At 45.3% G+C, this 25,178-nt stretch overlaps 1 protein-coding gene and 1 pseudogene across 1 annotated transcript; both read left to right on the top strand.

Annotated features, from left to right (window-relative positions):
* The first annotated feature begins 1,545 nt into the window (after positions 1-1,545).
* LOC139005135 (serine protease 40-like) lies at positions 1,546-10,762 on the top strand. Its single transcript, XM_070407503.1, has 5 exons — positions 1,546-1,734; positions 2,422-2,603; positions 4,442-4,716; positions 6,238-6,398; positions 10,448-10,762. Exons 1-5 carry the CDS (start codon positions 1,546-1,548, stop codon positions 10,760-10,762), a joined length of 1,122 nt encoding a protein of 373 aa, XP_070263604.1.
* Positions 10,763-21,479: 10,717 nt separating this feature from the next.
* LOC139006262 (zinc finger BED domain-containing protein 5-like) lies at positions 21,480-23,668 on the top strand (annotated as a pseudogene).
* Positions 23,669-25,178: the final 1,510 nt, after the last annotated feature.

Below are 25,178 nucleotides of genomic sequence, written 5' to 3'. Positions count from 1 at the left end.
AGGGTCCCAGGTTTGATTCTGGTCAAGGGCACATGCCTGGGTTGCAGGCTCGATACCCAGTTGGGGGCGTGCAGGAGGCAGCCGATCAATGATCCTCTCTCATCATTGATGTTTCTATCTCTTTCTCCCTCTCCCTTCCTCTATGAAATCAAGAAAAAATATGTTTTAAAAAAATAAATAGTTATCACTAGGAAACTCATTCTCACCTGACTTTGAGGAGTTAGATGATGAGATCTTGGACTTTGAGGTGATGAGATAATGATATTTAGATTTAGATGATGATGTTGGTTCACAAACTGGCCCCTCTACATGGAGGGCAAGAAAAGATGGAAGAAATAAGTAGACTACTCCAGATAGATAGGTGGCAGGTTTAATAAACAAGGCAATGTATTTGACAACCAGAAGACTCACTTCCACCTGCCAGAATTTATATAGAGAATATACCTAGGCTCAGTCAAATATACCATCCAGGTTGTCTCAACAATACCTATCTCTCTCACGGTTGCATCCTTGGAACAGCTCCCACTGTGGGAACAGTGGGCTGAGTGCACAGTCCAAGGACAGGGGAGGGGTAAGGAACCTTCAATTGCTGAAGTCCAGCTCAGTGATCAACTGGAGGTCATGTCCTATTGATGACCTCCACCAACAGATGAGAATTTGTATTTTGTGTTGATACTGTAATAGGTAGAGACTTGGGAACCTTGAGATATAGTGAATAATCTTGCATTTAGGAAGGATACTAGTTATTAGAGGACAGAGGTTGGACCCCGCTTCCCCTTGACCCATAAGTTCCTGCTGCTGAGTTGAGGAGACACTTGTATGAAGAGATATCCTCTCCTTGATTACGTCATGCTGTATTGCACTAGTGAGTTTCAGAAAGAGATATTATTACCCTTCATGGGCCTGACCTAGTCATAGAAGATGGTATAGATGACTACATCAGATCTTGAAAACAAGTTGGCACTTGTTGTCCTTGGACTGTGCACTCAGCCAACTGTTCCCACAGTGGGAGCTGTTCCAAGGATGCAACCGTGAGAGAGATAGGTATTGTTGAGACAACCTGGATGGTATATTTGACTGAGCCTAGGTATATTCTCTATATAGATTCTGGCAGGTGGAAGTGAGTCTTCTGGTTGTCAAATACGTTGCCTTGTTTATTAAACCTGCCACCTATCTATCTGGAGTAGTCTACTTATTTCTTCCATCTCTTCTTGCCCTCCATGTAGAGGGGCCATTTGGTGACATTATGTAAGCAACTGACCTCTGATGAACTAGTGCATATTCCTAGGTTTACCTCATAACTTCCTGATGACTCTGTCATCAAACTGGGGTCCTGTGGGTAGAGGAAACCTATGTACCTTCTGCTTCCCCTATTAGCCTGGGGACTCCCAGTGCGGACTGCCTTCTTGGACCTGACACCAGCTTCTGCAGCTTCCGATGTGGCGCAAGGCCATCTGAGTCCAGATCAGTGCACTCCACCGACCCCCAGGAGGCGGTTTCCCAGCTGCCCTTGCGTGGTGGCCAAGGTGCTGTCCGCTCCATCTGATGGCGAACGCTGGGGTGGGGGGTGCAGTTCCAGGCTGGTGGGCAGCCTACGCCCTAGCTGTGGCCCTTCTCTGGCTGTGCCCACTACTACTGCACGCCCAATCTGCGGGGACCACCGCCCAATCTGCGGGTACTACCGCCCAATCTGCGGGGACCACCGCCCAGCCCACGAGGACCACTCAGGCCGGGGCTGGTGAGTGGGCAACTAGGGCAAGGGATCCCAGGTCGTCCACTTTGACATGTCCCACCCTCAACAGCAGCCAAGGGGGTTGGGCTCTAAGGTCCCTGGGTTTCTGCGGAACATACGCGGTGGGGCCATGGAGGGAGAGGCAGGGGAGACCAAGGTGCCCCTTCTGTCCTGCAGCTCTTTCCCACTAGATTTCAGTATCCTAGGCCAGGAGTAGAGGTCCTGCACTAGCCTGTCTCTGTCAGCCCCCCACAGCCTCTTCATTTTAAGAATGGGAAGTGCTACTTCAAGAGGGGGATTATCAAGCAAAGTATGTATCATTTGGCCTCAGGCTCCCTAGAATATTGTACTGAGGTGGGAGGTGTGCAAACAGGTCATTATCAGTAGCCCTGAGCAAACAGCATCCCTCTGTAAGTCCTCAGTTTCTGGGACTTCAAACAGTTGTGTATTAGTTAAGTGAAATTGGTCTGGGGAAGGACCTGGGGAAATGCTACTGCCCAGCCTGGACCTCCTCACTGCTATTCTGATCTGTACCTACCTGGCTGCCCCCCCTCCTCCTTTGCCCCCTCCTCCAGACCCACAAGCTGCTTCCTTAATGCTGTCATCTCCAGTGAAGCCAGGTGGCCTTTGTCACATAGGCCATGTCTCTTCACCCTGGGTTTATGGAGGCAGCAAGGCTGTGCCTCAAGACTGGGACTATCTCCACAGTGTGTGGGAGGCCCGTGGTGACTGGGAAGATCTTTGGTGGCAAGAATGCATCTGACCAGCGGTGGCCATGGCAGGCCAGCCTGCTCTACCATGGCAAGCACATCTGTGGAGCAGCCCTCATCAGTGCCTTCTGGGTGATCTCAGCTGCCCACTGTTTCCAAAAGTGAGTCTTCCCACAGGGGTGCAGCTGCTGGGGGGTGGGGAGGGAAGGAGCACAAAATGGCCAGAAAAGAAGAGGGTAAAGGAGGTTGCAGCTTTTTTTTTCTTCTAGGCTTTGTTCTGGGATAGTTTGCTGCCACCAGGTGTCTCTGGGTGCTGTTGCAGTCCTCTCTACCTGGAATACCATCACTGTTCACCACCTGACTCTAGTCTTCTGACTGTCTTGAGTCATTTCTCCTAGGACAGAGGATAATTGCCTCATCTCTCCTCACGGGGATGTTCTTTTCACCCCCATCTTCATATTGTGATAACATATACCAAGATGGTGTGGTTGTCTCAGATACATTATTTTTAAGTAGCTAAATGGAAATTGGCTCTAATTATGATTATCAGTAAATACTGGAAAACAGACTTTAGTTCCAAAATAATTGCCTCCAGTTCATTCTTTATTTTTCCTAAACTTTAGCAATCTAAATCCTGTTTCAACTCAAGGTGGACTCTGGTTTCTATATGTTGCCCAGCTCTAGATAGCCCCATAAGATTCCAATGTGCCTCAGTTTCCTCTTGTGCAAATGGTAGTTGGTGTGTAGTGTCCCTTGCCACATCCTGGCACAGGCTTCATGCTGTAAGTCAGAGTGACAGTACCAAGGCTGGGGGTGGGGAGCATCAGTCAGGGCCCATTGTGAACAAGTATTTTGCCCTCTTGTCTGAAGGCTGGCTCCAGCACAACTGCCTGAAACTTCCCTGGGTCCTGACTACTTGCACACTTGGCAATTCCTCTCTAGAGGTGTGCTAAGACTCTGCACACCTAACTAGAACTCAGCTCTTTCTTTCACCTCTGTAGAACTATGTGCCTAAGAATAGCTGTTGTCACCATTGTCCTCACAGACCAGAGTGAGGAATAAAGAAGATGGTCTCTGTCCCGGGAGATGGGTGCAGTTAGGAGAGTGGACTACTCCTCAGGTGTATCCTGGGTTTATTTTGTGCCCAGAGGGAGTGATAAAGTCATCATGCTCCATGTCAGGAAGACAAGGCTGTTGGTGTCAGCTGGCTTTGAGACCCCACTTCTATTCATTTATTCAGCACACATGGGTGCCAGGCCCCATGTGAAGCCCACTGTGGGTGATGTAGAGATGCAAGGCTCCACTTGAAACTTCTCATCCTATAAGAAAAGTAAGACACAGTCCAACTACTGTGATACAGGGTAGAGAGTCCATAATGTGTGAGAGGGTAGATGCTGAGCAAGTGTCAAGAGAGGTGCTGTAGATCTCATCAGATGTTGGGCCTTATGGAAGAAGGATTCAGGCATGGGGAGTCTGGGTAGGGGACAACACAAGCAGGACACCACACACTCCTCTATTGGCTCCACAAAAACTTGTTGAGTGCCTGTCACCAGATGGGGATCAGCCTTTAGAGAAATTGGTGTGTGTGTGGACTGGGAAGAAAGAGGATGAATCATTCTAGGATGGGAAATGGGGTCTTTGAGACTCACTCCTGGGTATTGGACCTTACAAGGGTTCTGGTCAAAGTTGGGAATGAGCCAAGTCTCCTCTCCTCAAAAATGAAGGGGTATAACTTCATGTTTCCAGCACTAAGATTCTCTGCTCCTTTGATTCTGGGACATGCTGGGAAAGCCATCAGTAACTTTCAAAGGATAAATGTCCTGAGGCTGTGGACAGCAATCAAACCACCTCAAGAGAATGTTAGGAAGGGAGGAGAAAGAGACCACTGGAATAATGGTGGGATCTAATTACTAACCAGGGGGTGAGGAAAGCAGTCAGAGTAAGGGTGCTGGTCCAGCACCCAGAGGAGATGGGTGATAATGGAGCCTCTCCACAATAGGTCCCATGAGCCATCAGACTACAAGATCCTGCTAGGGTACCATAAGCTACAGCATCCCACCGAGCACAGCCTGCAGATGACGGTATATCGAGTCATCGTCCACGATGATTTTAATAAGCGCTACATCATGGGGAGTGACATCGCATTATTGCAACTACATTGGTCTGTGAATTTTACTTCCCATGTCCTCCCTGCCTGCCTCCCAGAGCCTAATGCAACGTTGCCACCTCATACCTCTTGCTGGATAACTGGCTGGGGAATGATCACTGAGGAAGGTGAGTAGGATAGGGGAGATGAGGAGAGTGAGGCTGAGGAGGAGGGGGGTGTAGTGGCCACCATGGGGCCCTACAGCATGTCCTAAAACTTCAAGTTTTCTTTAGTTCGCTGTTCAAAAAAAATCTGAGTATCTCTAACTTTTGGAAGCAGGAACTTGGGGTGTTTTTCGACTTGAGCCATTCAGGATTCCACCCTGACTCCCAGGTCCTCCTTGGGTCAGGCTCCTTCAGAGCTTGCTTTGTCAAACACCTCTTGTCATCCTACTGCCACAGAAGGTACTTGGGCAGCAGTCAGGAAATGAAGCAGGCCTGCTCTCTGGTATGGGTGGTGGAATTGGACATTTATAGCTTTTACCTCTGTGAACTTCACTTCTCTTTATTCTAACTGAAGTAAAAGTTGCCCATTCTGCCTGCTTGCTGGGCTTGTATATTTTTAGATGGAGAAAAGAGAAGTGTTGGGCAAAGATTTTTGCACAGGGATGAATGCTTTTGTTTTAAACATAACATTGAGTGAAAAAATAGGATGTAAATTTGGCAGAACATCTCATGAAGGCATTGGGGACAGGACTTTCTTTGCTGTGCAGGCCAGTGTCAGTATCCCTGCTCCTGTCCACTTCCAACATTTCCAAAGACACCCTCCTGGGATGGACTCATTAAGAACCACTGGCATACCAAACAAGATTCTCCAAGCTGGTCAGAGGATGGGAGTTGGGGAATGAAGTGAAGTGAGCTGCCACCAGGACAGGGAGCAGCTGCCATCAAAGAGGGACTCAATTGTCTTTCTCCCTCCACTCCATCCACCCCCAGACTACAGTTGCTGGTCTGGGCTGCCCCTGAGAACATGTGAGGGCCGTACACAACTCATACTCCATAGGAGTGCTCGGTCACTGTAACACTGTGCTGCCTCATGAGAACACCAGGTCAGATCTGTGAGCAGTATCTGGAAATAGAATCTACAGGAAAGGTGTCCACAAACCAGATGCTCCTTGAGGCAAGGCCATGTTTTATTTGTCATACCACCTAACCCCATCTAGCATCTGCTAGGTATATCACTGCTACTTCTTGACCAAGCCAGGACTCATAGCTTCCACCCTCTGTGCCTCTACTTCTGGGCCCACATAGCAGCCAGATTAATTGTTCTTAAAATCTAAGTAGACCCTTCAGTGGTTTCCCAGTATGATTAGAATGAAATCTAAACTTCACAACCTGGTGAGGAGGCCTTGCTTGCCCTGGATCCTGCTATGACTGTGCCTAATTTTTTTCACCCCCATAACAACCACACTGACCTCCATCCTGGTCCTTCCAACTGTATGCTGCTCACTTTTGCTCTCTTGTCTGCCTTGAACATTTCCGCGCCCTCCCCCCCCCCCCCCGCCCCCGCTCTTTACACATCCTCTGAGAGGCTTCCTCAATCCTCTTCGCCAGAATGGTGACCTCTTCTTCAGCAGACAGGTTAGAGAGGCAGCTGGCTTCTCCCCCAGGCTCCACCTCATATCTGACCAAACTATCACTCCCCTGCAGAGTTCCTGCCTCCACCTTCACAACTGCAGGAGGGAGAGGTTGGCATCATAGACAACGAGGTCTGTAAAATTTATTTCCAATCGCCAAACACCAGTAAATACTCTCTACATGAGGATATGCTGTGTGCCGGGGACCTCATTACTGGAAAGTCCATCTGCCGAGTAAGTAAGACCAGCTCCATATCTTCAGTCGGGGCTATCTCTCCTCTTCTGTGGCATCTGTTCTCTCTCTCTCTCTCTCTCTCTCTCTCTCTCTCTCTCTCTCTCTCCCTCCCTCTCTCTCTTTCTCTCCTCAGCCTCTGGTTTTTTATTTCTTACCCACCCCAGTTAGAAGTGTCAGAGCCAAAGGACAGAAGCCACTATAGAGTCCACTCCATCTGTTTTCTTCATTTTTTAAAAGAGCTTTGTTGAAGTACAGCATTCATAGGAAAGGGCACCATTTATAAGTGTGCCATCTGATGCATTTTAGAAACTGATACACTCCTGGAACCAGCACCCAAAGGGTCCTCCTTATACCCCTATCTTGTCATTAACTCCCCCCAGCTAACCCTGGCCTGGCTTCTTAAGCACCATAAAATAGGGTCAGGACTTCTATACATGGAATCATACAGGACACATTCTCATTGGGTCTCTTTCAGTCAGTGTTATGTTTGTAAGATTTATTCATCTTGTGTGTAGTTTATATTATCTTATTGCTGAATAGTGTTCCACTGTGTGAATATAGTATCACTTTATTTATCCATTCTAGTGTTGGTGGCATTTAGGTAGTTTCCACATGAGACCATTACAAATAGCACTCTGTGAACATCCTAGTGCATGTATATTGGTGCACATGGGTTCACACTTTGGTTGGGTATAACCTGGGAGCAGAATTACTGAGCCATATAATAGGTACATGTTCCTCTCATAAATGCTGTAGGGCAGATTTCCAACCTGTGTGTACCAATTAGACTCCTACAACAGGTAAAAGTTCAGGTTGCTCTACATTGCCACCAGTACTTTATGTGGTCCACAATTTTCATTTTAAACATTGCACGTGATTTTTAATTTGCAGTTCTCTGTTGAATGATGAAGATAAGCATTTTTTATATGTGTATTGCCTTTTTGTACAGTATATATTCAAGTTTTTTGCCATTAGTTCTATGGGATCTTCTGTCTTTCCTATTGAATTGGCTATTATGGATTTATGTATTATGAATGTCTTCTCTCATTCTGTGCAATCTTTCTATTTTATGGTGGAGAAACTGAGGCTCAGAGAGGGAAGTAGATAGTCCAATGCAAGGTAGTGAGACCACAGTCAAACTTGGAGAAGCCATGCCCTCCTTTGGAACTGTGGCCACTACAGGCTTCCTCCTACAGTCTTCTCTCCCTCTCTTGCACCTTCTTTCCAGCTCTTTCTCTCTCTCCCTGGCCATCTTCAAACAGTTCAGATATATACTGCCATGATTCCCACCTTAAAACACCTTATGTGCATCTTCTCTCCTCCCCCAACCCCCTGCCCACTGTCCTGATTCTCAGACCACTGTCCCAGCAGGGCTCACCACAGGGCTGTTGGCACTTGCCCTCTCTTGCTTCCACATTTCTCCTTCTCACCTCAGCCCATCCCATGAAGCTTTTGTGCCCCTCTCTCTCTCTCTCTCATAGTGCTGCTATCCAACATCAGACCTCCTTCCCCTGTGGTGCTCAGCAGCATACCTTAGTGCTTCCCTCCGACTTCAAGGGTGGCTCTTCCTGTGTCTCATGCTCTCCTCCTCTTTCTGACCTCCACACACCAAGGAGCCACCACTCAGCACTCATTCTGGCTTCTTGTATTGCTCCATTTTTGTTTTTTTAGATGGAGATAAAGGGTTAGATATTGCCAGTCCTGGGCCTAACCATTTCTTGTCTGTCTCCATAAACCTTTCTGCTACAGTAGTGTCCTGACTGGTCTCCCTCTGCTGATTCATGCCCTGCTACTGGCTGTGCTCACCCAGTCTCAGAACCATCCTACCATTCTTTTAGAATCTGTATCAGGTCACATCACTTCCCTGCTGAGTGTCATTTAGTGTTCTCTACACACACACACACACACACACACACACACACACACACACACACACCACTCATGAGGGCTGGCCCTTCCACTGCTCAACCTCCCCCACACCAAGTACAGTGGCTACCTCTGCCTGCACCTCGCAGAGCCAGGCCTTGCTCAGTCCTCCAGTCTTAGTTCAGAGAAGCTCTCTGATGGCCCAGTTAGAGCAGCCCTTTTCTATCCACTGGATGCTTTTGTTCCACATCTTGCATCTGAATATATGTGATATATTGTCTGTGTCTGTGTTGTATGCCACCTCTCTATGTCCTGTGTATACAGGGTGCTCAGTCATGTTTATTCAACAGAAGGCTGGAGGGGTACTGTGTTTCTTTGGTTCCCACTTTTTGGCCTATAAGATAAAAGCATTATGCCACCTGCCTTGAAGTCTTGCACTTGAGCCCCCAGAATTCTTCTAGAAGGCCAGTGGTTCTCAACCTTCTGACCCTTTAAATATAATTCCTCATGTTGTGACCCAACCATTAAATTATTTTCGTTGCTACTTCATAACTGTAATGTTGCTACTGTTATGAATCGTAATGTAAATATCTGATATGCAGGATGGTCTTAGGCAACCCCTGTGAAAGGGTCGTTCGACCGCCAAAGGGGTCACGACCCACAGGTTGAGAACCGCTGTCTTAGGCTGTCCTGCAATTCCAACCACCCTCCCGCCTGGGCATGGGCATCCCCTCTTTTCCTCTGAGCATATCTAACAGATTAGCATTTTCTAAAGAAGCTCAACTAAGAAATTGAGGAAAAACTAGAGACCTTAATAAGGCAAAATCAAAGGCACAGGTGGGTTCAGTACCTGGCTGAGGATTTAGCCAGAGGTCTGCAGGCCAGGCCCCCAGGCCTGCCATAAACTTCCCCTTGGAACCTCAGATGATACCTTCTCCCACATAGAGCTGGGAAGGGCAAGAGGGCTGCCAGAGGTCTCCATGAGCATTCATATATATATATACATATATATATAGTATTTTTTATTGATATCAGAGAGGAAGGGAGGAGAGAGAGATAGAAACATCAATGATGAGAGAGAATCATTGATTGGCTGCCTCCTGCACACCTCACACTGGGAATCGAGCCCGCAATGCAGGCATGTGCCCTGACCAGGAATTGAATCTTGACCTCCTGGTTCAGGTTGTTGCTCAACCACTGAGCCACACCAGCTGGGCTCCATGTGCATTCTTATAGGTCTACTAGAGGCCTGGTACACAAAATTTGTGCACGGGATGGGGGTCCCCTCAGCCCAGCCTACACCCTCCCCAATCCGGGACCCTTCGGGGATGTCCAACTGCTGGTTTAGACCCTATCCCTAGATCATCCCTCGGACATCTCTTTCACAATCCTGGACTGCTGGCTCCTAATTGCTCACCTGCCTGCCTGCCTGGTCACCCCTAACTGCCCCCTGTTGCTGGCCAGGTTGCCCCCAACTTCCCCCTCCCTGCTGGCCTGGTCTCTCCTAACTGCCCCCCCCCCCCCGCCAGCCTGGTCACCCCTAACTGCCCCCCTGTCGGCCTGGTTGCCCTCAACTGCCCCCCCCAGCCAGCCTAATTGCCCCCAACTGCACCCCCCTGCCATCCTGGTCACCTCTTACTGCCCCGCCTGCCAGCCTAGTTGCCCCCAACTTCCCCCCTCTGCTGGCCTGGTTGCCCCTCACAGCCCCCCCGCCAGCCTGGTCACCCCACACAGTCTGCTTGTTCAGTTGTTTGGTCATCCCTCACTAACCCCCCTGTGGGCCTGGTTGCCCCGCGCAGCCTGCTTGTTCAGTCATTTGGTCGTCCTTCACTAAGCCCCCTGCTGGCCTGGTCATAGGCAGCCATCTTGTGAGGGAGTAAGGGTCAATTTGCATATTGCCTCTTTATTATATAGGATGACTGCCAGTATGGAGGGATGCTCAGGGTCTCTTCTGAAACTTTGTGAAATAGGCTCCAGGCCCCACCCTAGATTTTTTTTTTTTATCCAGGAGGTCTGTAGTGGGACCCTGTGTTTGGACTTTTCAAATTGCCCAAGTGATTCTGATTAGAACAACTTAAGTATAACCCCATCTTGATACAGGCCTCCTAAACTCCACTCTAGTGGAGGACAAGGGTTAGTCTCTTCACACTGCCTAAACAACGTATGCCCTCTTTTTCCTCAGGGAGATTCTGGAGGCCCCCTTGTCTGCAAGCTGAACAATACCTGGTTTCTGATGGGACTGTCCAGCTGGAGCTTGGCTTGCCACCAGCCCATAAGCCCCAGCGTCTTCACCAGACTCACCTACTTCTCCAGCTGGATCAGTGAGAAGCAGGAAGCCTCACCAAATCCTGATCCTTCTTCTGCTCCTCCTCAGAGCAAACCTCCTGCTTTGGATGACTTTAATTCTCTGGGCACTGTTCACAAGCCCAGGAGCTGCACAACCCTTGTGTTTTCACAGACCTTCCCTCTGCTGCTGATTTCCCTCAGGGCTCTGTGACAGACCACATGGTGCCCCTCTCAAGTCCTCACCCACAAGCATGCCTGCTTTAGTGCCAATGGGCTCTGCATTCTCCTAAATCTGTCCATCTCTGAGCTCTCCTGTCCACCCTAGGCCTGCTCTAGGACTGACAAAATAAAAATAATTTAACAACTTCCTGCTCCTGTTTCTGATCTATCAGAGCCACACACCAACCCCACCCCATTGGGCTCCAAGCTCCTCAATACAGGAAGGTCTCCCTTCTCCCTGGACTGAGGTGGAGAAATACGTACTAAGACAATGAGTGGCTGGCTGGCTGGCCATCTGGAGATGAGTCATTCTCCTCAGGGAGACTTCCAGAAGAGCTGACAGACTCAGAGGCCAGGGCCTCACCTGTGAAGGAAATGGCATGCCCTAGGACCTATAGGGCACTGATGGCCAATATAATGGGAACAGAGTCCTCCTAGAGATGGACTCTGAGTTGGGGATGAAGAAGAATCTTCCAGGCCCAAAAGTCACAGAGGCTCTATTTGAAGTAGACTGTTCAGGGTCCCAGCCAGCAGTTTTCAGAGCTTTGCTCTAGGAACCAGCTCTTAGCCAATCCCTCCATACCAATAGCCTTGTCCTCCACAAGTCTCCAGGGACCAGGCCCACCATCTCCTGTGGATTTGCCATAGCCTGCAGTGATTGAGGGTTAGCTAACCCAGTACTTGCTGATCCAGCACTGAATCCATAAGCTATGTCCTAAGCTGCCCCCTGCAAACATGTCTGGGTTATAGACTCTTTTTTTTTTTTCTTTTTTGAGTTTTCAACAGTTACAAATCTGAAGCCTCTGTTTGTTTACTAGTATTTCCTTTGTCTCTATAAAACAAAACCAACAATGTTTTTTTATTATTCTTGTGTTTATCAAAATGACACATGTTCACAAACAAGCTTATTTTTTATCTTTAAAATTTTTTATAAACATAAAGAAATAGAGAAAAATTGAGAATAACATAATAAATACCTGTGGTCTCACCTTCCAGAACTACAAATCCTAACATATAGTCATTTTTGCTTCAGTTTTAAAGTAAAATTAAAGTTTCTTTTTGCTGATTCCATGCTTCTCCTTCCCTTCCCGGAAGCAACCAATGCAGATTTCCCATGTCTCCTTCGGACCTAGCCATTCTCAACCCTGGCTGCACATCAGGATCACCTGGCAATATCTGAGAAACCCCTGGTGCCTGGGTCTCATACCAGACAAATTGGGTCATAGACTCTTAACTAGTTAGCAGAACTCTCACAAGGGCCTCACAAACACAGCTCCCCACCCTTGACAATGTGGGAGCATCCCCCAGTTGTTGCAGTGTCCAAAGTGCCATCAGGTATTCTGTGCAAATTCTTTCCAATCCTGTTGTCATCCAAATAGTCCAGACCCTCACCAGTAGGTGAGAACAGGTGAAGTCACATGCACACAGTCACCAGAATCTTGCTGGCTCTATGCCCTATACCAGGGGTGGGCAACTCCTGGCACGTGTGCCAAACATGGCACGCCAGTAACTTTTGCAGGCATGCGAAACCCTCTCTTATAATCTTCCATTTACAATTTTTTTCTTAATATCGACTTTTTTATTTTTCAGATAAATTCAGTGTAGGTGCATCTTAGATAAAGAAATAATTTTACATAACAAGTTATCTTAAAGACCACAGACATGAATTGACGAGAGAGGGGAAGAGCAATTTCTATGCATCTGCCTTAATTCTCCCTGCCTTCCTAGATCCAATCAGTGTTTTGGTTTCAGCCTTAGACACAACGGGTTTTCGTTGACAAGACAACCGCCTCACCTACTTATTCAAAATTTCACTCTATAAAAATGAAACCTTCTCTCTCACTTTGCCCACCGGTACTAACGAAAGGGGAATAAATTTCTATGTTTCTCTTGGCAGCAAAAGTCCCACTGTTAATATCAAACAGAGTCATAAAGTTTTCTGTCCGACTATCAGTGTACATGTATACATTAAAAAATAAATGTATTTTTCATCATCATATAGTGTGTTTTTGTCGCTCGAATGAATTTTATTTCTTCAAGGTTCTTCACATACATACAGCTTAAGAGATATCAAATAGGCGTAACATGTTCTCAAAAAATTAGGGTTGGCATGCAGAAGAATTTTGAGTCAGAGATTTTGCTGGTTTTGGCACACACTCACAAAAAGGTTGCCCTATACCCCACATGCAGAGATTTTATTTCCAGCTCAGCAGTGTCGGGAAGTAGGAAGAAAAGCATTCCTTCTCTGATGGTAACCTCAGTTATGGGGCTGGTCAACATTTGGTCAGTTCATATTTGGAGCATTGGCCACCCACTCTCCCTAGAATGGCCACTTTCCTTTCAATCCATGGTAGCCCTTATGCTGGATCCTTCTCATAGTGACCTCTGCCTGTTCATCAACAGCCATGCTTCTTTGTGGAGCATGGAGTGATGTGAGTGCTTGCCCCTTGATGGAGTTACTTGGGCACCCCTAACTCAGTGAAAGAAAATACATCTCCCGTCCACTCTGCAGATCTGCCAAATCACAGCTCTACTTCCCTGATGCCTGGAACAAGCCTCAATGCTCAGTACTTTTATCTAGGTTTGGTCTCTTTACAGATCTGGACCCAAGGCCTAGCATGGTTAAGTAACTTGTCTGGTCACATGCGTAATAAACAGAAGAATAGGAATTTTACCCAAATCTCTTGAGAGAGCTCAGAAGTCTTTGTTCTTCCTTGTAATTCAAGCCATTCCCAGGTGCTTCAGGCCCTGACTATCCCTCTCTCAGGCTACCTTTGAGAGGCTTGAGCTAATGTGTCCAAAGTGTGGACAAGAATTCCTTCTGGTCAGTGGCAAGGAAAGACCCCAAATAATAAGACTGAGGTCGGAGTGCAGAGTGGATCTGCAAGGTAGTGAATCTGAGCTAGAGGGTGGACTAGAAGTGGCCCCTGTAGTAGGTTTCATCAGGAGCTCCCAATGGGCTGTGGCTCCCACCCCAACATTAACCCTGAATGAGTTGGGAGGTGAGAAGAAAATTTAGATTTCAGAAACCAAAATTAATGAGAAAAACCTGGTGTTGGAAAAATTGGTCAGATACATGCAAAAATATGAAACTAGACCATCAAATTTCACCATACACAAAAATAAACTCAAAATGGATAAAGGACTTAAACATAAGATGGGAAACCTTAAAAATCTTAGAAGAATCCATGGGCAGCAAAATATCAGACATATGTGGTAGCAATATCTTTACTGACACAATAGAAACTAAGGAGAAAATAAACAAATGGGACTACATCAAAATAAAAGCTTATGCACAGCAAAAGAAACCATCAACAAAACAACAAGAAATCCCACTGCATGGGAAAACATATTTGCCAATGTTATATCCGAACAAGAACTAATCTCCAAAATATATAGGGAACTCATACATCTTAACAAAAAGAAAATAAACAGTCCAGTCAAAAATGGGCAAAGGACTTAAATAGTGAATTTTCAAAAGGGGACATACAGAAGTCCAAGAGACTTATGAAAACATACTCTAAGTCACTAATCATCTGAGAGATGCAAATCAAAACAACGAGATACCATCTCATACATGTCAGAATGGCTATCATCAACAAATCAACAAATGATAAGTGCTGGTGAGGGTGTGGAGAAAAAGGAACCCTCATGCACTGCTGGTGGGAATGCAGGCTGATGCAGCCATTGTGGAAAACAGTATGGAGTTTTCTCAAAAAATTAAAAATGGATGAATGGAAATCTTGGGTTCCCTCTCTCTCTGACCTCCCTCTCCTTCCTCCCCCCTTCCCCCCCCCAAAAAATGGAACTCCCATTTGATTCAGCAATCCCACTTCTAGGAATATATCCCAAGAAACTAGAAACACCAATCAGAAAGGATATATGCACCCCTATGTTCATAGCAGCACAATTTACAATAGCTAAGATTTGGAAACAGCCTAAGTGCCCATTAGCAGATTAGTGGATTAAAAAACTGTGGTATATCTACACAATGGAATAGTAAGCTGTTTTAAAAAAGAAAGAATTCTTACCATTTGTAACAGCATGGATGGACCAGGAGAGCATTATGCTAAGCAAAATAAGCCAGTCGGAGAAAGATAAATATGACATGATCTCACTCATTTGTGGAATATAATGAACAACATAAACTGATGAACAAATGATACCGAGACAGAGAAGCATCAAATAGACCGTCAAACTTCAGTGGGAAGGAGGGGGTAGGGGGTAAGAGATCAACCAAAAGACCTGTATGCATGCATATCAGCATAACTATTAGACACAGACACTAGTGGGGTGAGGGCATGTGCTAGGCAGTGGGGGCAGATGCGGGGACGTTAATGGGGCCGACTGGAAACATATGTAATACTATATGAAATATTTTAAACAAGAGAAAAAAGTTCAGGAAGCACATAGAGTCCCAATCAAGATGAACTGAAAAAGACCCACACCTAGACACATCATAATTAAACTTGTAAATGGTAAAGACAAAGAAAGAATCTTAAAGTAGCAACAGAAAGACAGAAAGTTGCCTACAAGGGATCTCCCATTAGACTGCCAGTTGATTTCTCAATAGAAATACCTCAGGCCAGAAGGTTGTGGCATAAACCACACAAAATAATGAAAAGCAAAAGACTGAACCCAACACTGCCTTGTTGTATACCCAACAAGGCTATCATTTAAAATTGAAGGTGAAATAAAGAGCTTCTCAGACAAAAAAGGCTAAAGGAATTTATTACTGCCAAATCAGCATTGCAAGAAATGCTAAACTGGTATAAGAGGAAGAGATAGAAAGAAAGAGTGGAACAAATGCATAAAGAATAAATATGGCTATGACTGGTTTGGCTCAGTGGATAGAGAGTCGGGCCTCTGACTGAAGGGTCCAGGTTTGATTCTGGTCAAGGGCATGTACCTTGGTTGTGGGCTTGACTCCCGGTAGGGGGCATGCAGGGGGAAGCTCATCAATGTTTCTCTCTCATTGATGTTTCTGACTCTCTATCCCTCTCCCTTCCTCTCTGTAAAATATTAATAAAAATATCTTTTAAAAAATTAAAATGTAAAGGGCTTACATTTAAGGTTACTATTGAGAGATACAATAAATAAGTACCTCTCGTGTGGCTGGAGTGTCTCAGTGGTTGATTGTCGACCTATGAACCAAGAGGTCATGGTTGGATGCCCAGTCAGGTCATGTGCCCGAATTGTGGGCTAGATCCCCAGTAGGGGGCATTGAGGGAGCAGCCAATCAATGGTTCTCTGTCATCATTGATGTTTCTTTCTCTCCCTCTTTCTTCCTCTCTGAAACCAATAAAAATATTTTTAAAAATAATAATAAGTACCTTTCAATAGTAACCTTAAATAAAGGGCTTAAATGCTCCAATCAAAAGACATAGGGTAGCTGAATGTATAAGAAAACATGGCCCATATATATGGTGTCTATAAGACATTCACTATGAACAAAAGGCTTACACAGGATGAAAGTGAAAGGATGGAAAAATTTATTAATGCAAGCGAAAATGAAAAAAAAAAGCTGAGTAGCAATACTCATATCTGACAAAATAGACTTCAAAATGAAGGCCATAAGAGACAATGAAGATCTTTACATAATACTAAAGAGATCAAACCACAATAGGGTACAACCCTGGTAAACATATATGCACCTAATAAAGGAGCATGCAAATATATTAAAAAAAAACTTCTAGAGGACTTTAAGGAAAAGATCAACAACAATACAATAAAAGTAGGGGAACTTAACACCCACTGACATCACTGGATAGAGCTTCTAGATAAAAACCAACAAGGAAACAGTGATCCTAAATGACACAATAGATCAGATGGAATTAATTGACAGTTAGAGAACATTCCACTCCATGTCTATAGAATACACATTCTTCTCAAGTGCACATGGGTCATTCTCAAAGACAAACCACATGTTAGGACACAAACGAAGTCTCTAAAAATTCAGGAAGACTGAAATCATATCAAGCATCTTCTCAAATTACAATGACATGAAACTGGAAATCAACTACAATAAAAACACTTAAAAAATTCAGATCCCTGTCCCTGTCTCTCTATCAAAGGACAGTGGTCCCACCCGGCCCCAGCTTTTTCCTTCCATCTCTGTGTCTGTCTCGTTCTTTCATTTTCTCAATCCCCAGCAGCCCCTACTCAGGAACTGGACCATGCTCCAGCCCCACTGGATGCGGAGAAGAAAGAAATATTCACAGAGAATAACAATTAGTCTGCAAGCAGAAGTGATTGCCCCACCCTGTTGAAAAACCTCTCCCCCACCTGTGGGTGATTGTCTTAGGCTACTCAAGACTGAATCCAGAGGTGAAACCAAGATGACGGCATAGGTAAACACCAGAGTTTGCTGTCTCTCACAACCACTTCAAAAATACAACTAAAAGACGGAACGGACATCATCCAGAACCACAGGAAGGCTGGCTGAGTGGAAATTCTACAACTAGAAGGAAAGAGAAAAGTATACCGAGACTCAGAGGAGCTGTGGTGAGGAAGTAAAATACAAAGGTGCGGAGGTGCGTGTGGAGCAGGTTGGTGGCTGAGGGCGCCATTGTCAGTTTCAATCGGGAGGGAGTCTCAGGCTCTGAACTCCAGTTCCGGGCGAGTCTCTGGGGACCCAGACTCAAACGGGAGAAGCGGGACTGTCTGGCATCGGTCGGAACTCGAGGGCAGCTTTCTCTCCGAGGTACTTGCAGCGGTTGCTGGGACACTGAGAGGCAGAGCCTCTGGAAATGGGACTGAGAGCAGCCATAACTGCTCACTCCGCCCATCCTGTTGATCCCCTGGGACCTGCCCTGCCCAAGCCCTGCACAGAGGCATTTGCTGGATAGCCTCAGGCAAAGGCTAGATTAGCAACTCCCTAAAGGACAGAAGTTCTCCCACTGCAGACACAGCTGATTCTCACAGCCAGTTGGCCTGGAGGTCAAATCCCCCCCAGTGTTACCTACAACAACCAAGGCTTAGCTACAACAAGACTGCGCACAAAGACCACTAGGGGTGCACCAAGAAAGCATAAAAAATGCGGAGACAAAGAAACAGGACACAAATGACAGAAATGGAGGAAAGCAAAATGCTGGATATAGAGTTCAAAACCACACTTTTAAGGTCTCTCAAGAACTGTCTAGAAGCTGCCGATAAATTTAGTAAGGCCCTCGAAAAGACTGGTGAGACCGCTGATAAATACAGTGAGATCCTCAAGAAATCCAATGAGACCCTCGATGTTGTGATAAAGGACCAACTAGAAATTAAGCATACACTGACTGAAATAAAGAATATTATACAGACTCCCAACAGCAGACCAGAGGAGCGCAAGAATCAAGTCAAAGATTTGAAATGCGAAGAAGCAAAAAACACCCAACCAGAAAAGCAAAATGAAAAAAGAATCCGAAAATACGAAGATAGTGTAAGGAGCCTCTGGGACAGCCTCAAGCGTACCAACATCCGAATTATAGGGGTGCCAGAAGAAGAGAGAGAGCAAGATATTGAAAACCTATTTGAAGAAATAATGACAGAAAACTTCCCCTACCTGGTGAAAGAAATAGACTTACAAGTCCAGGAAGCACAGAGAACCCCAAACAAAAGGAATCCAAAGAGGACCACACCAAGACACATCATAATTAAAATGCCAAGAGCAAAAGACAAAGAGAGAATCTTAAAAGCAGCAAGAGAAAGAAACTCAGTTACCTACAAGGGAATACCCATACGACTGTCAGCTGATTTCTCAACAGAAACTATGCAGGCCAGAAGGGAGTGGCAAGAAATATTCAAAGTGATGAATGCCAAGAACCTACAACCAAGATTACTTTATCCAGCAAAGCTATCATTCAGAATTGAAGGTCAGATAAAGAGCTTCACAGATAAGGAAAAGCTAAAGGAGTTCATCACCACCAAACCAGTATTATATGAAATGCTGAAAGGTATCCTTTAAGAAGAGGAAGAAGAAGAAAAAGGTAAAGATAAAAATTATTAACAACAAATATGCATCTATCAACAAGTGAATCTAAGAATCAAGTGAATAAATAATCTGATGAACAGAATGAACTGGTGATTATAATAGAATCAGGGACATAGAAAGGGAATGGACTGACTATTCTTGGGGGGGAAAGGGGAGTGGGAGATGCAGGAAGAGACTGGACAAAAATTGTGCACCTATGGATGAGGACAGTGGGTGGGGAGTGAGGGCGGAGGGTGGGGTGGGAACTGGGAGGAGGGGAGTTATGGAGGGAAAAAAGAGGAACAAATGTAATAAACTAAACAATAAAGATTTAATTAAAAAAATTCAAACACACAAAGGCTAAATAGCAAGCTATTAAACAATGCATGGGTTACCAATGAGATCAAGGAAGACATCAAAAGCTTCCTGAAACAAATGAAAATAAACACACAACAATCCCAAATCTATGGGACGCAACAAAAGCAGTCCTGAGAGGGAAGTTCATAGCACTACTGGCCTACCTCAAAAAAAACCAAGAAAAATTTCTAATAAATTATCTAACTGTAAAATATAAAGAATTAGAAAGTGAACAACAAGGATCGCCCAAAGTAGACGGAAGCAAATAGTAAAGATCAGAGTGGAAATAAATAACATAGACACAAAAAGAACAACACAAAAAAATCAATGAAACCAAGAACTGGTTCTTTGAAGAGATAAATAAGATTGATGAACCTTTAGCCAGCCTCATCAAGAAACAAAGAGAGAGGACCCAGATAAATAAAATTAAAAGTGAAAGAGGTGAAGTAACAATTGACACCACAGAAATTCAAAGGATTGTAAGAAAATACTATGAACAGCTATATGCCAAAAAGCTTGGCAACCTGGACAAAATGGACAAATTCCTAGAAAAATACAGTCTTCCAGAACTAAATCAGGAATAACCAGAAAACCTAAATAGGCCAATAATAACTGATGAAATTGAAGCATTAATCAAAAAACTCTCAGTAAACAAAAGCCCTGGACCAGGCAGCTTCCCAGTGGAGTTTTAGCAAACATTCAAAAAACAAACAAAAACTAACATCTATCCTCTTCAAATTATTCCAAAAAATCCAAGAGGAAGGAACACTTCCAAGCTCTCTGTATAAGGCCAGCATTACTCTAATACCAAAACCAGACAGAGACACTACAAAGAAATAGAATATCCTAGATAAACATGAATGCTAAAATCTTCAACAAAGTATTAGCAAATGAGATCCAGCAATATATTAAAAGATCAGACATTATGACCAAGTGGGATTTATTCCACAGATTCAAAACTAGTGCAATATTTGCCAATCAATACATTTGATACATCATATAAACAAATTGAAAGACAAAAAAATCTGATCATATCAATTGACAGAGAAAAAGCATTCAACAAAACCCAACACCCTTTTTTGATAAAAACTGTCAGCAAAGTAGAAATAGAGAGATCGTTCCTCAACATAATAAAGGCCATATATGACAAACCTACAGCCAACATCATACTGAATGGGTAAAAACAAAAACCATTTCCCTTAAGAACAGAAACAAGACAGGGATGTCTGCTTTCACCACTCTAATTCAACACTAGAGGCCCGATGCATGAAAATTCATGCAAGAGTAGGCCTTCCTAAGGGGTTCCATGGTGTAATGGTTAGCACTCTGGACTCTGAGTAGGCCTTCCTTCCCCTGGCTGCCAGCACCAGCTTCCCTCTGGCACTCGGGACCCATGTGGCTTCCCTCCAGCCACCAGCAAGGCACCCAGGACCCGGGTGGCTTCTCTCCGCCTAAGCCAGCAGTCGGACATCCTTAGCACTGATGCAGAGGCAGGAGAGGCTCCCACCACCACCGCTGCACTCACCAGCAGTGAGCCCAGCTTCTGGATGATCAGTGCTCCCTCCTGCATTGAGCGTCTGCATGTCATATTGATTGGTTTTTCTACCATCAGCCTGAATCTGGCTCTCTGACATCCCCTGAGGGGTCCCAGATTGTGAGAGTGTGCAAGCCAGACCAAGGTACTGCACCAGTGCACAATCGGGGCCGGGGAGGGATGCAGGAGGTTGGTCAGCCAGGCAGGGACCACGGGAGGGCTCCAGGGTGTGTCCAGCCCATCTCGCTAAGTTCCAATCAGCCAGACCCCAGCAGCAAGCTAACCTACCAGTTGGATCATCTGCCCCCTGGTGGTCAGTGCACATCATAGCGAGCGGTTGAGCAGCCTTAGCATATCATTAGCATATTATGCTTTGATTGGTTAAATGGCCAACCGGACGACTGGACACAGCATATTAGGCTTTTATTATCCTACTAGAGGCCCAGTGCACAAAAATTTGTGCACTCAGGGGGGTTCCTTAGCCCGGCCTGTGCCCTCTTGCAGTCTGGGACCCCTCAGGGGATGTCCAACTGCTGGTCTGGGGGAGCGGGCCTAAGCTGGCAGACAGACATCCCTCTGGCAGCCTGGGAGCCCTTGGGGCAGCGGTTCTCAACCTGTGGGTCGCGACCCCTTTGGGGGTCAAACAACCCTTTCACAGGGGTCACATAAGACCATCGGAAAACACATATTTTCGATGGTCTTAGGAACCGAAACACCGCTCCTCTATCCGTCTCCAGGCAGGTCCGCCCACATGCAGATACGCCCACATACGAGTACCCAACGTGATGACATCATCACGCCAACCTCATCACATACACCCCATACAAATACAGATGTATGTGACAGGGTTGGCGCCATTATGTACTTATGCGGATCAGTCACACATATGTAGAGAGCAGCTACTGTGTAGAAAGCAGCTGCTGTGTTGAAAGCAGCAGTATTGGAGGTTAAACGACACTTCATAAATTATAATTACTGGGTAAATGTAAAATCATGTACTGTAAAATCATCAACTACTGCAAAAAAAAAAAATATCTGTACCATGGGAACTTAATCTGGATGCTGATCGGTCTTTTAATATTCAGCTGTGGTTGATGTGAATACTGCCCCCTTGTGATAGTAACAGGTATGTTAAAAAACAACACAGAATGGTAAATCATAGGAAACTTTAATGAACTGTATTGACTGAACTATGCCATGTATCATCTTTTGTATTATTAAAGCTATTGTTATATATTATTTTCATAAGCAAACCATCCCATGACAATGGATCGTGTAGAGAAGAACGTTAAGAAAATAAAATATAGTGAGGATTTTTTACAGTATGGTTTTACCTCAATAATTACAGCAGGAATTGAGAAACCACAATGTGTTATTTGTTGTGAAGTTCTATCAGCCGAATCTATGAAGCCAAACAAACTAAAACGCCATTTTGATAGCAAGCATAGGAGCTTTGCCAACAAGGATACAAACTATTTTAGATGCAAAGCTGATGGACTCAAGAAAGCCAGACTTGACACTGGTGGCAAGTACCACAAACAAAATGTAGCAGCCATTGAAGCTTCATATTTGGTGGCACTCAGAATCGCCAGAGCTATGAAACCTCACACCATTGCTGAGGATTTACTGTTGCCAGCAGCCAAAGACATTGTTCGAGTTATGATCGGAGACAAATTTGTTACAGAATTGAGTGCAATTTCCTTATCTAACGACACTGTCCACAGAAGAATAGATGACATGTCTGCTGATATTCTTGATCAGGTAATCCAGGAAATTAAATCTGCTCCATTTCCAATAATTAGTATCCAGCTTGATGAATCTACAGACGTTGCAAATTGTTCACAGTTACTGATTTACGTGAGGTATATTAATGATGGTGACTTTAAAGATGAGTTTCTTTTTTGCAAACCTCTTGAAACGACAACTACAGCATGCGATGTATTTGACACAGTTGGTTCATTTCTGAAAGACCATAAGATCTCTTGGGAAAAGGTTTGTGGTGTTTGCACAGATGGTGCTCCAACTATGCTAGGATGTCGACCTGGATTTCAACATTTGGTACTGAATGAGTCACCAAAAGTCATCGGAACTCACTGTATGATTCATTAGCAAGTATTAGCAATGAATATGCTGCCACAAGAGTTACAAGAAGTAATGAAAAGCGTCATAAGTTGTGTCAATTTTGTAAAGGTGAGCACTTTAAACAGTTGACTGTTTTCACAACTGTGCAACAAGTTGGATGCCCCAAACAATGCTCTGCTATTTCACACTGAAGTGAGATGGTTGTCGAGAGGAAAAATTTTAAAACGTGTTTTTGAGCTTTGTGATGAACTCAAAACGTTTTTAATCAGAAAGCAAGACTGCAGTTCAAAGCACTTTTCGGTGATGAAAGGTAACTGCAGAAAATAGCTTACTTGGTTGACATCTTTGCCATCTTGAATGAGTTAAATTTATCACTGCAAGGACCAAATGCAACATGCCTTGATTTGTCTGAAAAGATCTGATCATTCCAAATGAAACTTCAGCTTTGGCCAAAAAAATTGGGTGAACATAAAATTTACACGTTGCCTACCTTATCTGCTTTCTTTGAGGAACATGACATTGAACCAGAAAAAAGGATTATGATGATAATTTCTGTGAAAGAACACTTGCACATGCTTGCAGACGAAATTTTATCATACTTTCCAAATCTACCTGACACCCCATTTGCACTTGCCAGAAGCCCATTCACAGTCAAAGTTGAATATGTTCCTGAGACAGCACAGGAGGAGTTCATTGAACTTATTAACAATGATGCAGCGAGAACTGATTTCTCTACAATGCCAGTTACAAAATTCTGGATCAAGTGTTTGCAGTCATATCCTGTTCTGTCTGAGACTGTGTTGCACCTTCTTCTTCCATTTCCAACAACATATCTTTGTGAAACAGGGTTTTCCAATTTGTTGGTTATCAAGTCTAAATACAGAAGTAGACTTGTTGTGGAAGATGATCTTCTTTGTGCTCTTGCAAAGATTTCTGATCTGGTGAGAAAGAAGCAATCTCAACCTTCGCACTGACGTTGGCTTTTTACGCATACTGTCGCAAAATGTAGCAATGTAGTTTACTGTTGTTATATTAAGACTGTTACCCATGCTACACCATGCTTCAAGACAAAATTTCATTTATTTGTAATTAGAAATAAATATTGCACAATATATAATTACATATTGTTTTTGTGATTAATCACTATGCTTTAATTATGTTCAGGTTGTAACAATGAAAATACATCCTGCATATCAGATATTTACATTACAATTCATATCAGTAGCAAAATTACAGTTATGAAGTAGCAATGAAAATAATTTTATGGTTGGGGGTCATCACAACATGAAGAACTGTATTAAAGGGTCATGGCATTAAGAAGGTTGAGAACCACTGCCTTAGGGGATGTCCACTTGCCAGCAGGGAGCAGGCCTAAGCTGCAGTCGGACATCCTTAGCGCTGCTGAGGAGGCGGGAGAGGCTCCCGCCATCACCACTGTGCTGGCAGCCATCAGCCTGGCTTGTGGCTGAGCAAAGCTCCCCCTGTGGGAGTGCACTGACCACCAGGGGGCATCTCCTGCATTGAGCGTCTGCCCCCTGGTGGTCAGTGTGTGTCATAGTGACCAGTCATTCCCAGTCATTCTGCTGTTAGGGTCAATTTGCATATTACCCTTTTTTTATATAGGACTAGAGGCCCATTGCTGGAATATTCCTGCAAGAATAGGGCTTCATGTGGCTGGAGTAAAGCAGAGAAGGGAGCAAAACTCGCTGAAGTGGGCTTTGCTCCCACTTCAAGCCCCTGCAGCTGGTCTTGCCCTCCCACTCCCAGCCGCTGCCCCTTCCACTCCAAGCTGCTGCCCCTTATGCTACCAGCCACAGTGGTTGGGCTTGCCCTCCCGATCCCAGTCGCTGGGGCTGGGCTTGCCCTCCCGCACCCATCCCCTGGGGCTGGGCTTGACCTCCTGATCCCAGTCTCTGGGGCTGGGCTGGGGCTGGGCTTGCCCTCCCTTTCCCAGCTGCTGCCCCTCCCCCAAAGCTGCTGCCCCTTAGGCTCCCAGCCACAGTGGTTGGGCTTGCCCTCCCACTCCCATCCCCTGGGCCTGGGCTTGCCCTCCTGATCCCAGTCTCTGGGGCTAGGCCACTGTGGCTAGGCTTTCTCTCCCACTCCCAGTCCCTGCCCCTTCCCCTCCAAGCTGCTGCCCCTCCCGCTCACAGCCACTGTGGCTGGGCTTTCCCTCCTGCTCCCAGCCGCTGGCCCTTCCCCTCCAAGCTGCTGCCCCTCCCGCTTGCAGCCGCTGTGGCTGGGATTGCCCTCCCACCTCCCGCCTCCCACCTCTGCAGCCTTGGCTCTGTTTCTGTCCTCCTGGCCTCTACTTAGCTCCCTTCTGTACTGCTTGGCCTCCATGTTGTCCTCAGTCTTCGCTCACAGCTGGTATATGCAAATTAACCACCATCTTTTAGCTCCTATAATTGAAACATTGTATCTTTTGGAGCTGTTGCTTCAGGAGCTCAGAGCCGGCTACAGCAGGATGGGAACCTTGGCTTT

This window comes from Myotis yumanensis, unplaced genomic scaffold (assembly GCF_028538775.1).
Source record: "Myotis yumanensis isolate MYYU_CA2020_CCGP unplaced genomic scaffold, mMyoYum1.0.hap1 SCAF_3, whole genome shotgun sequence".
Taxonomy (NCBI): domain Eukaryota; kingdom Metazoa; phylum Chordata; class Mammalia; order Chiroptera; family Vespertilionidae; genus Myotis; species Myotis yumanensis.
The sequence above is the reverse complement of the archived record's forward strand: the minus strand, read 5'-3'. Positions and strand labels throughout refer to the sequence as shown.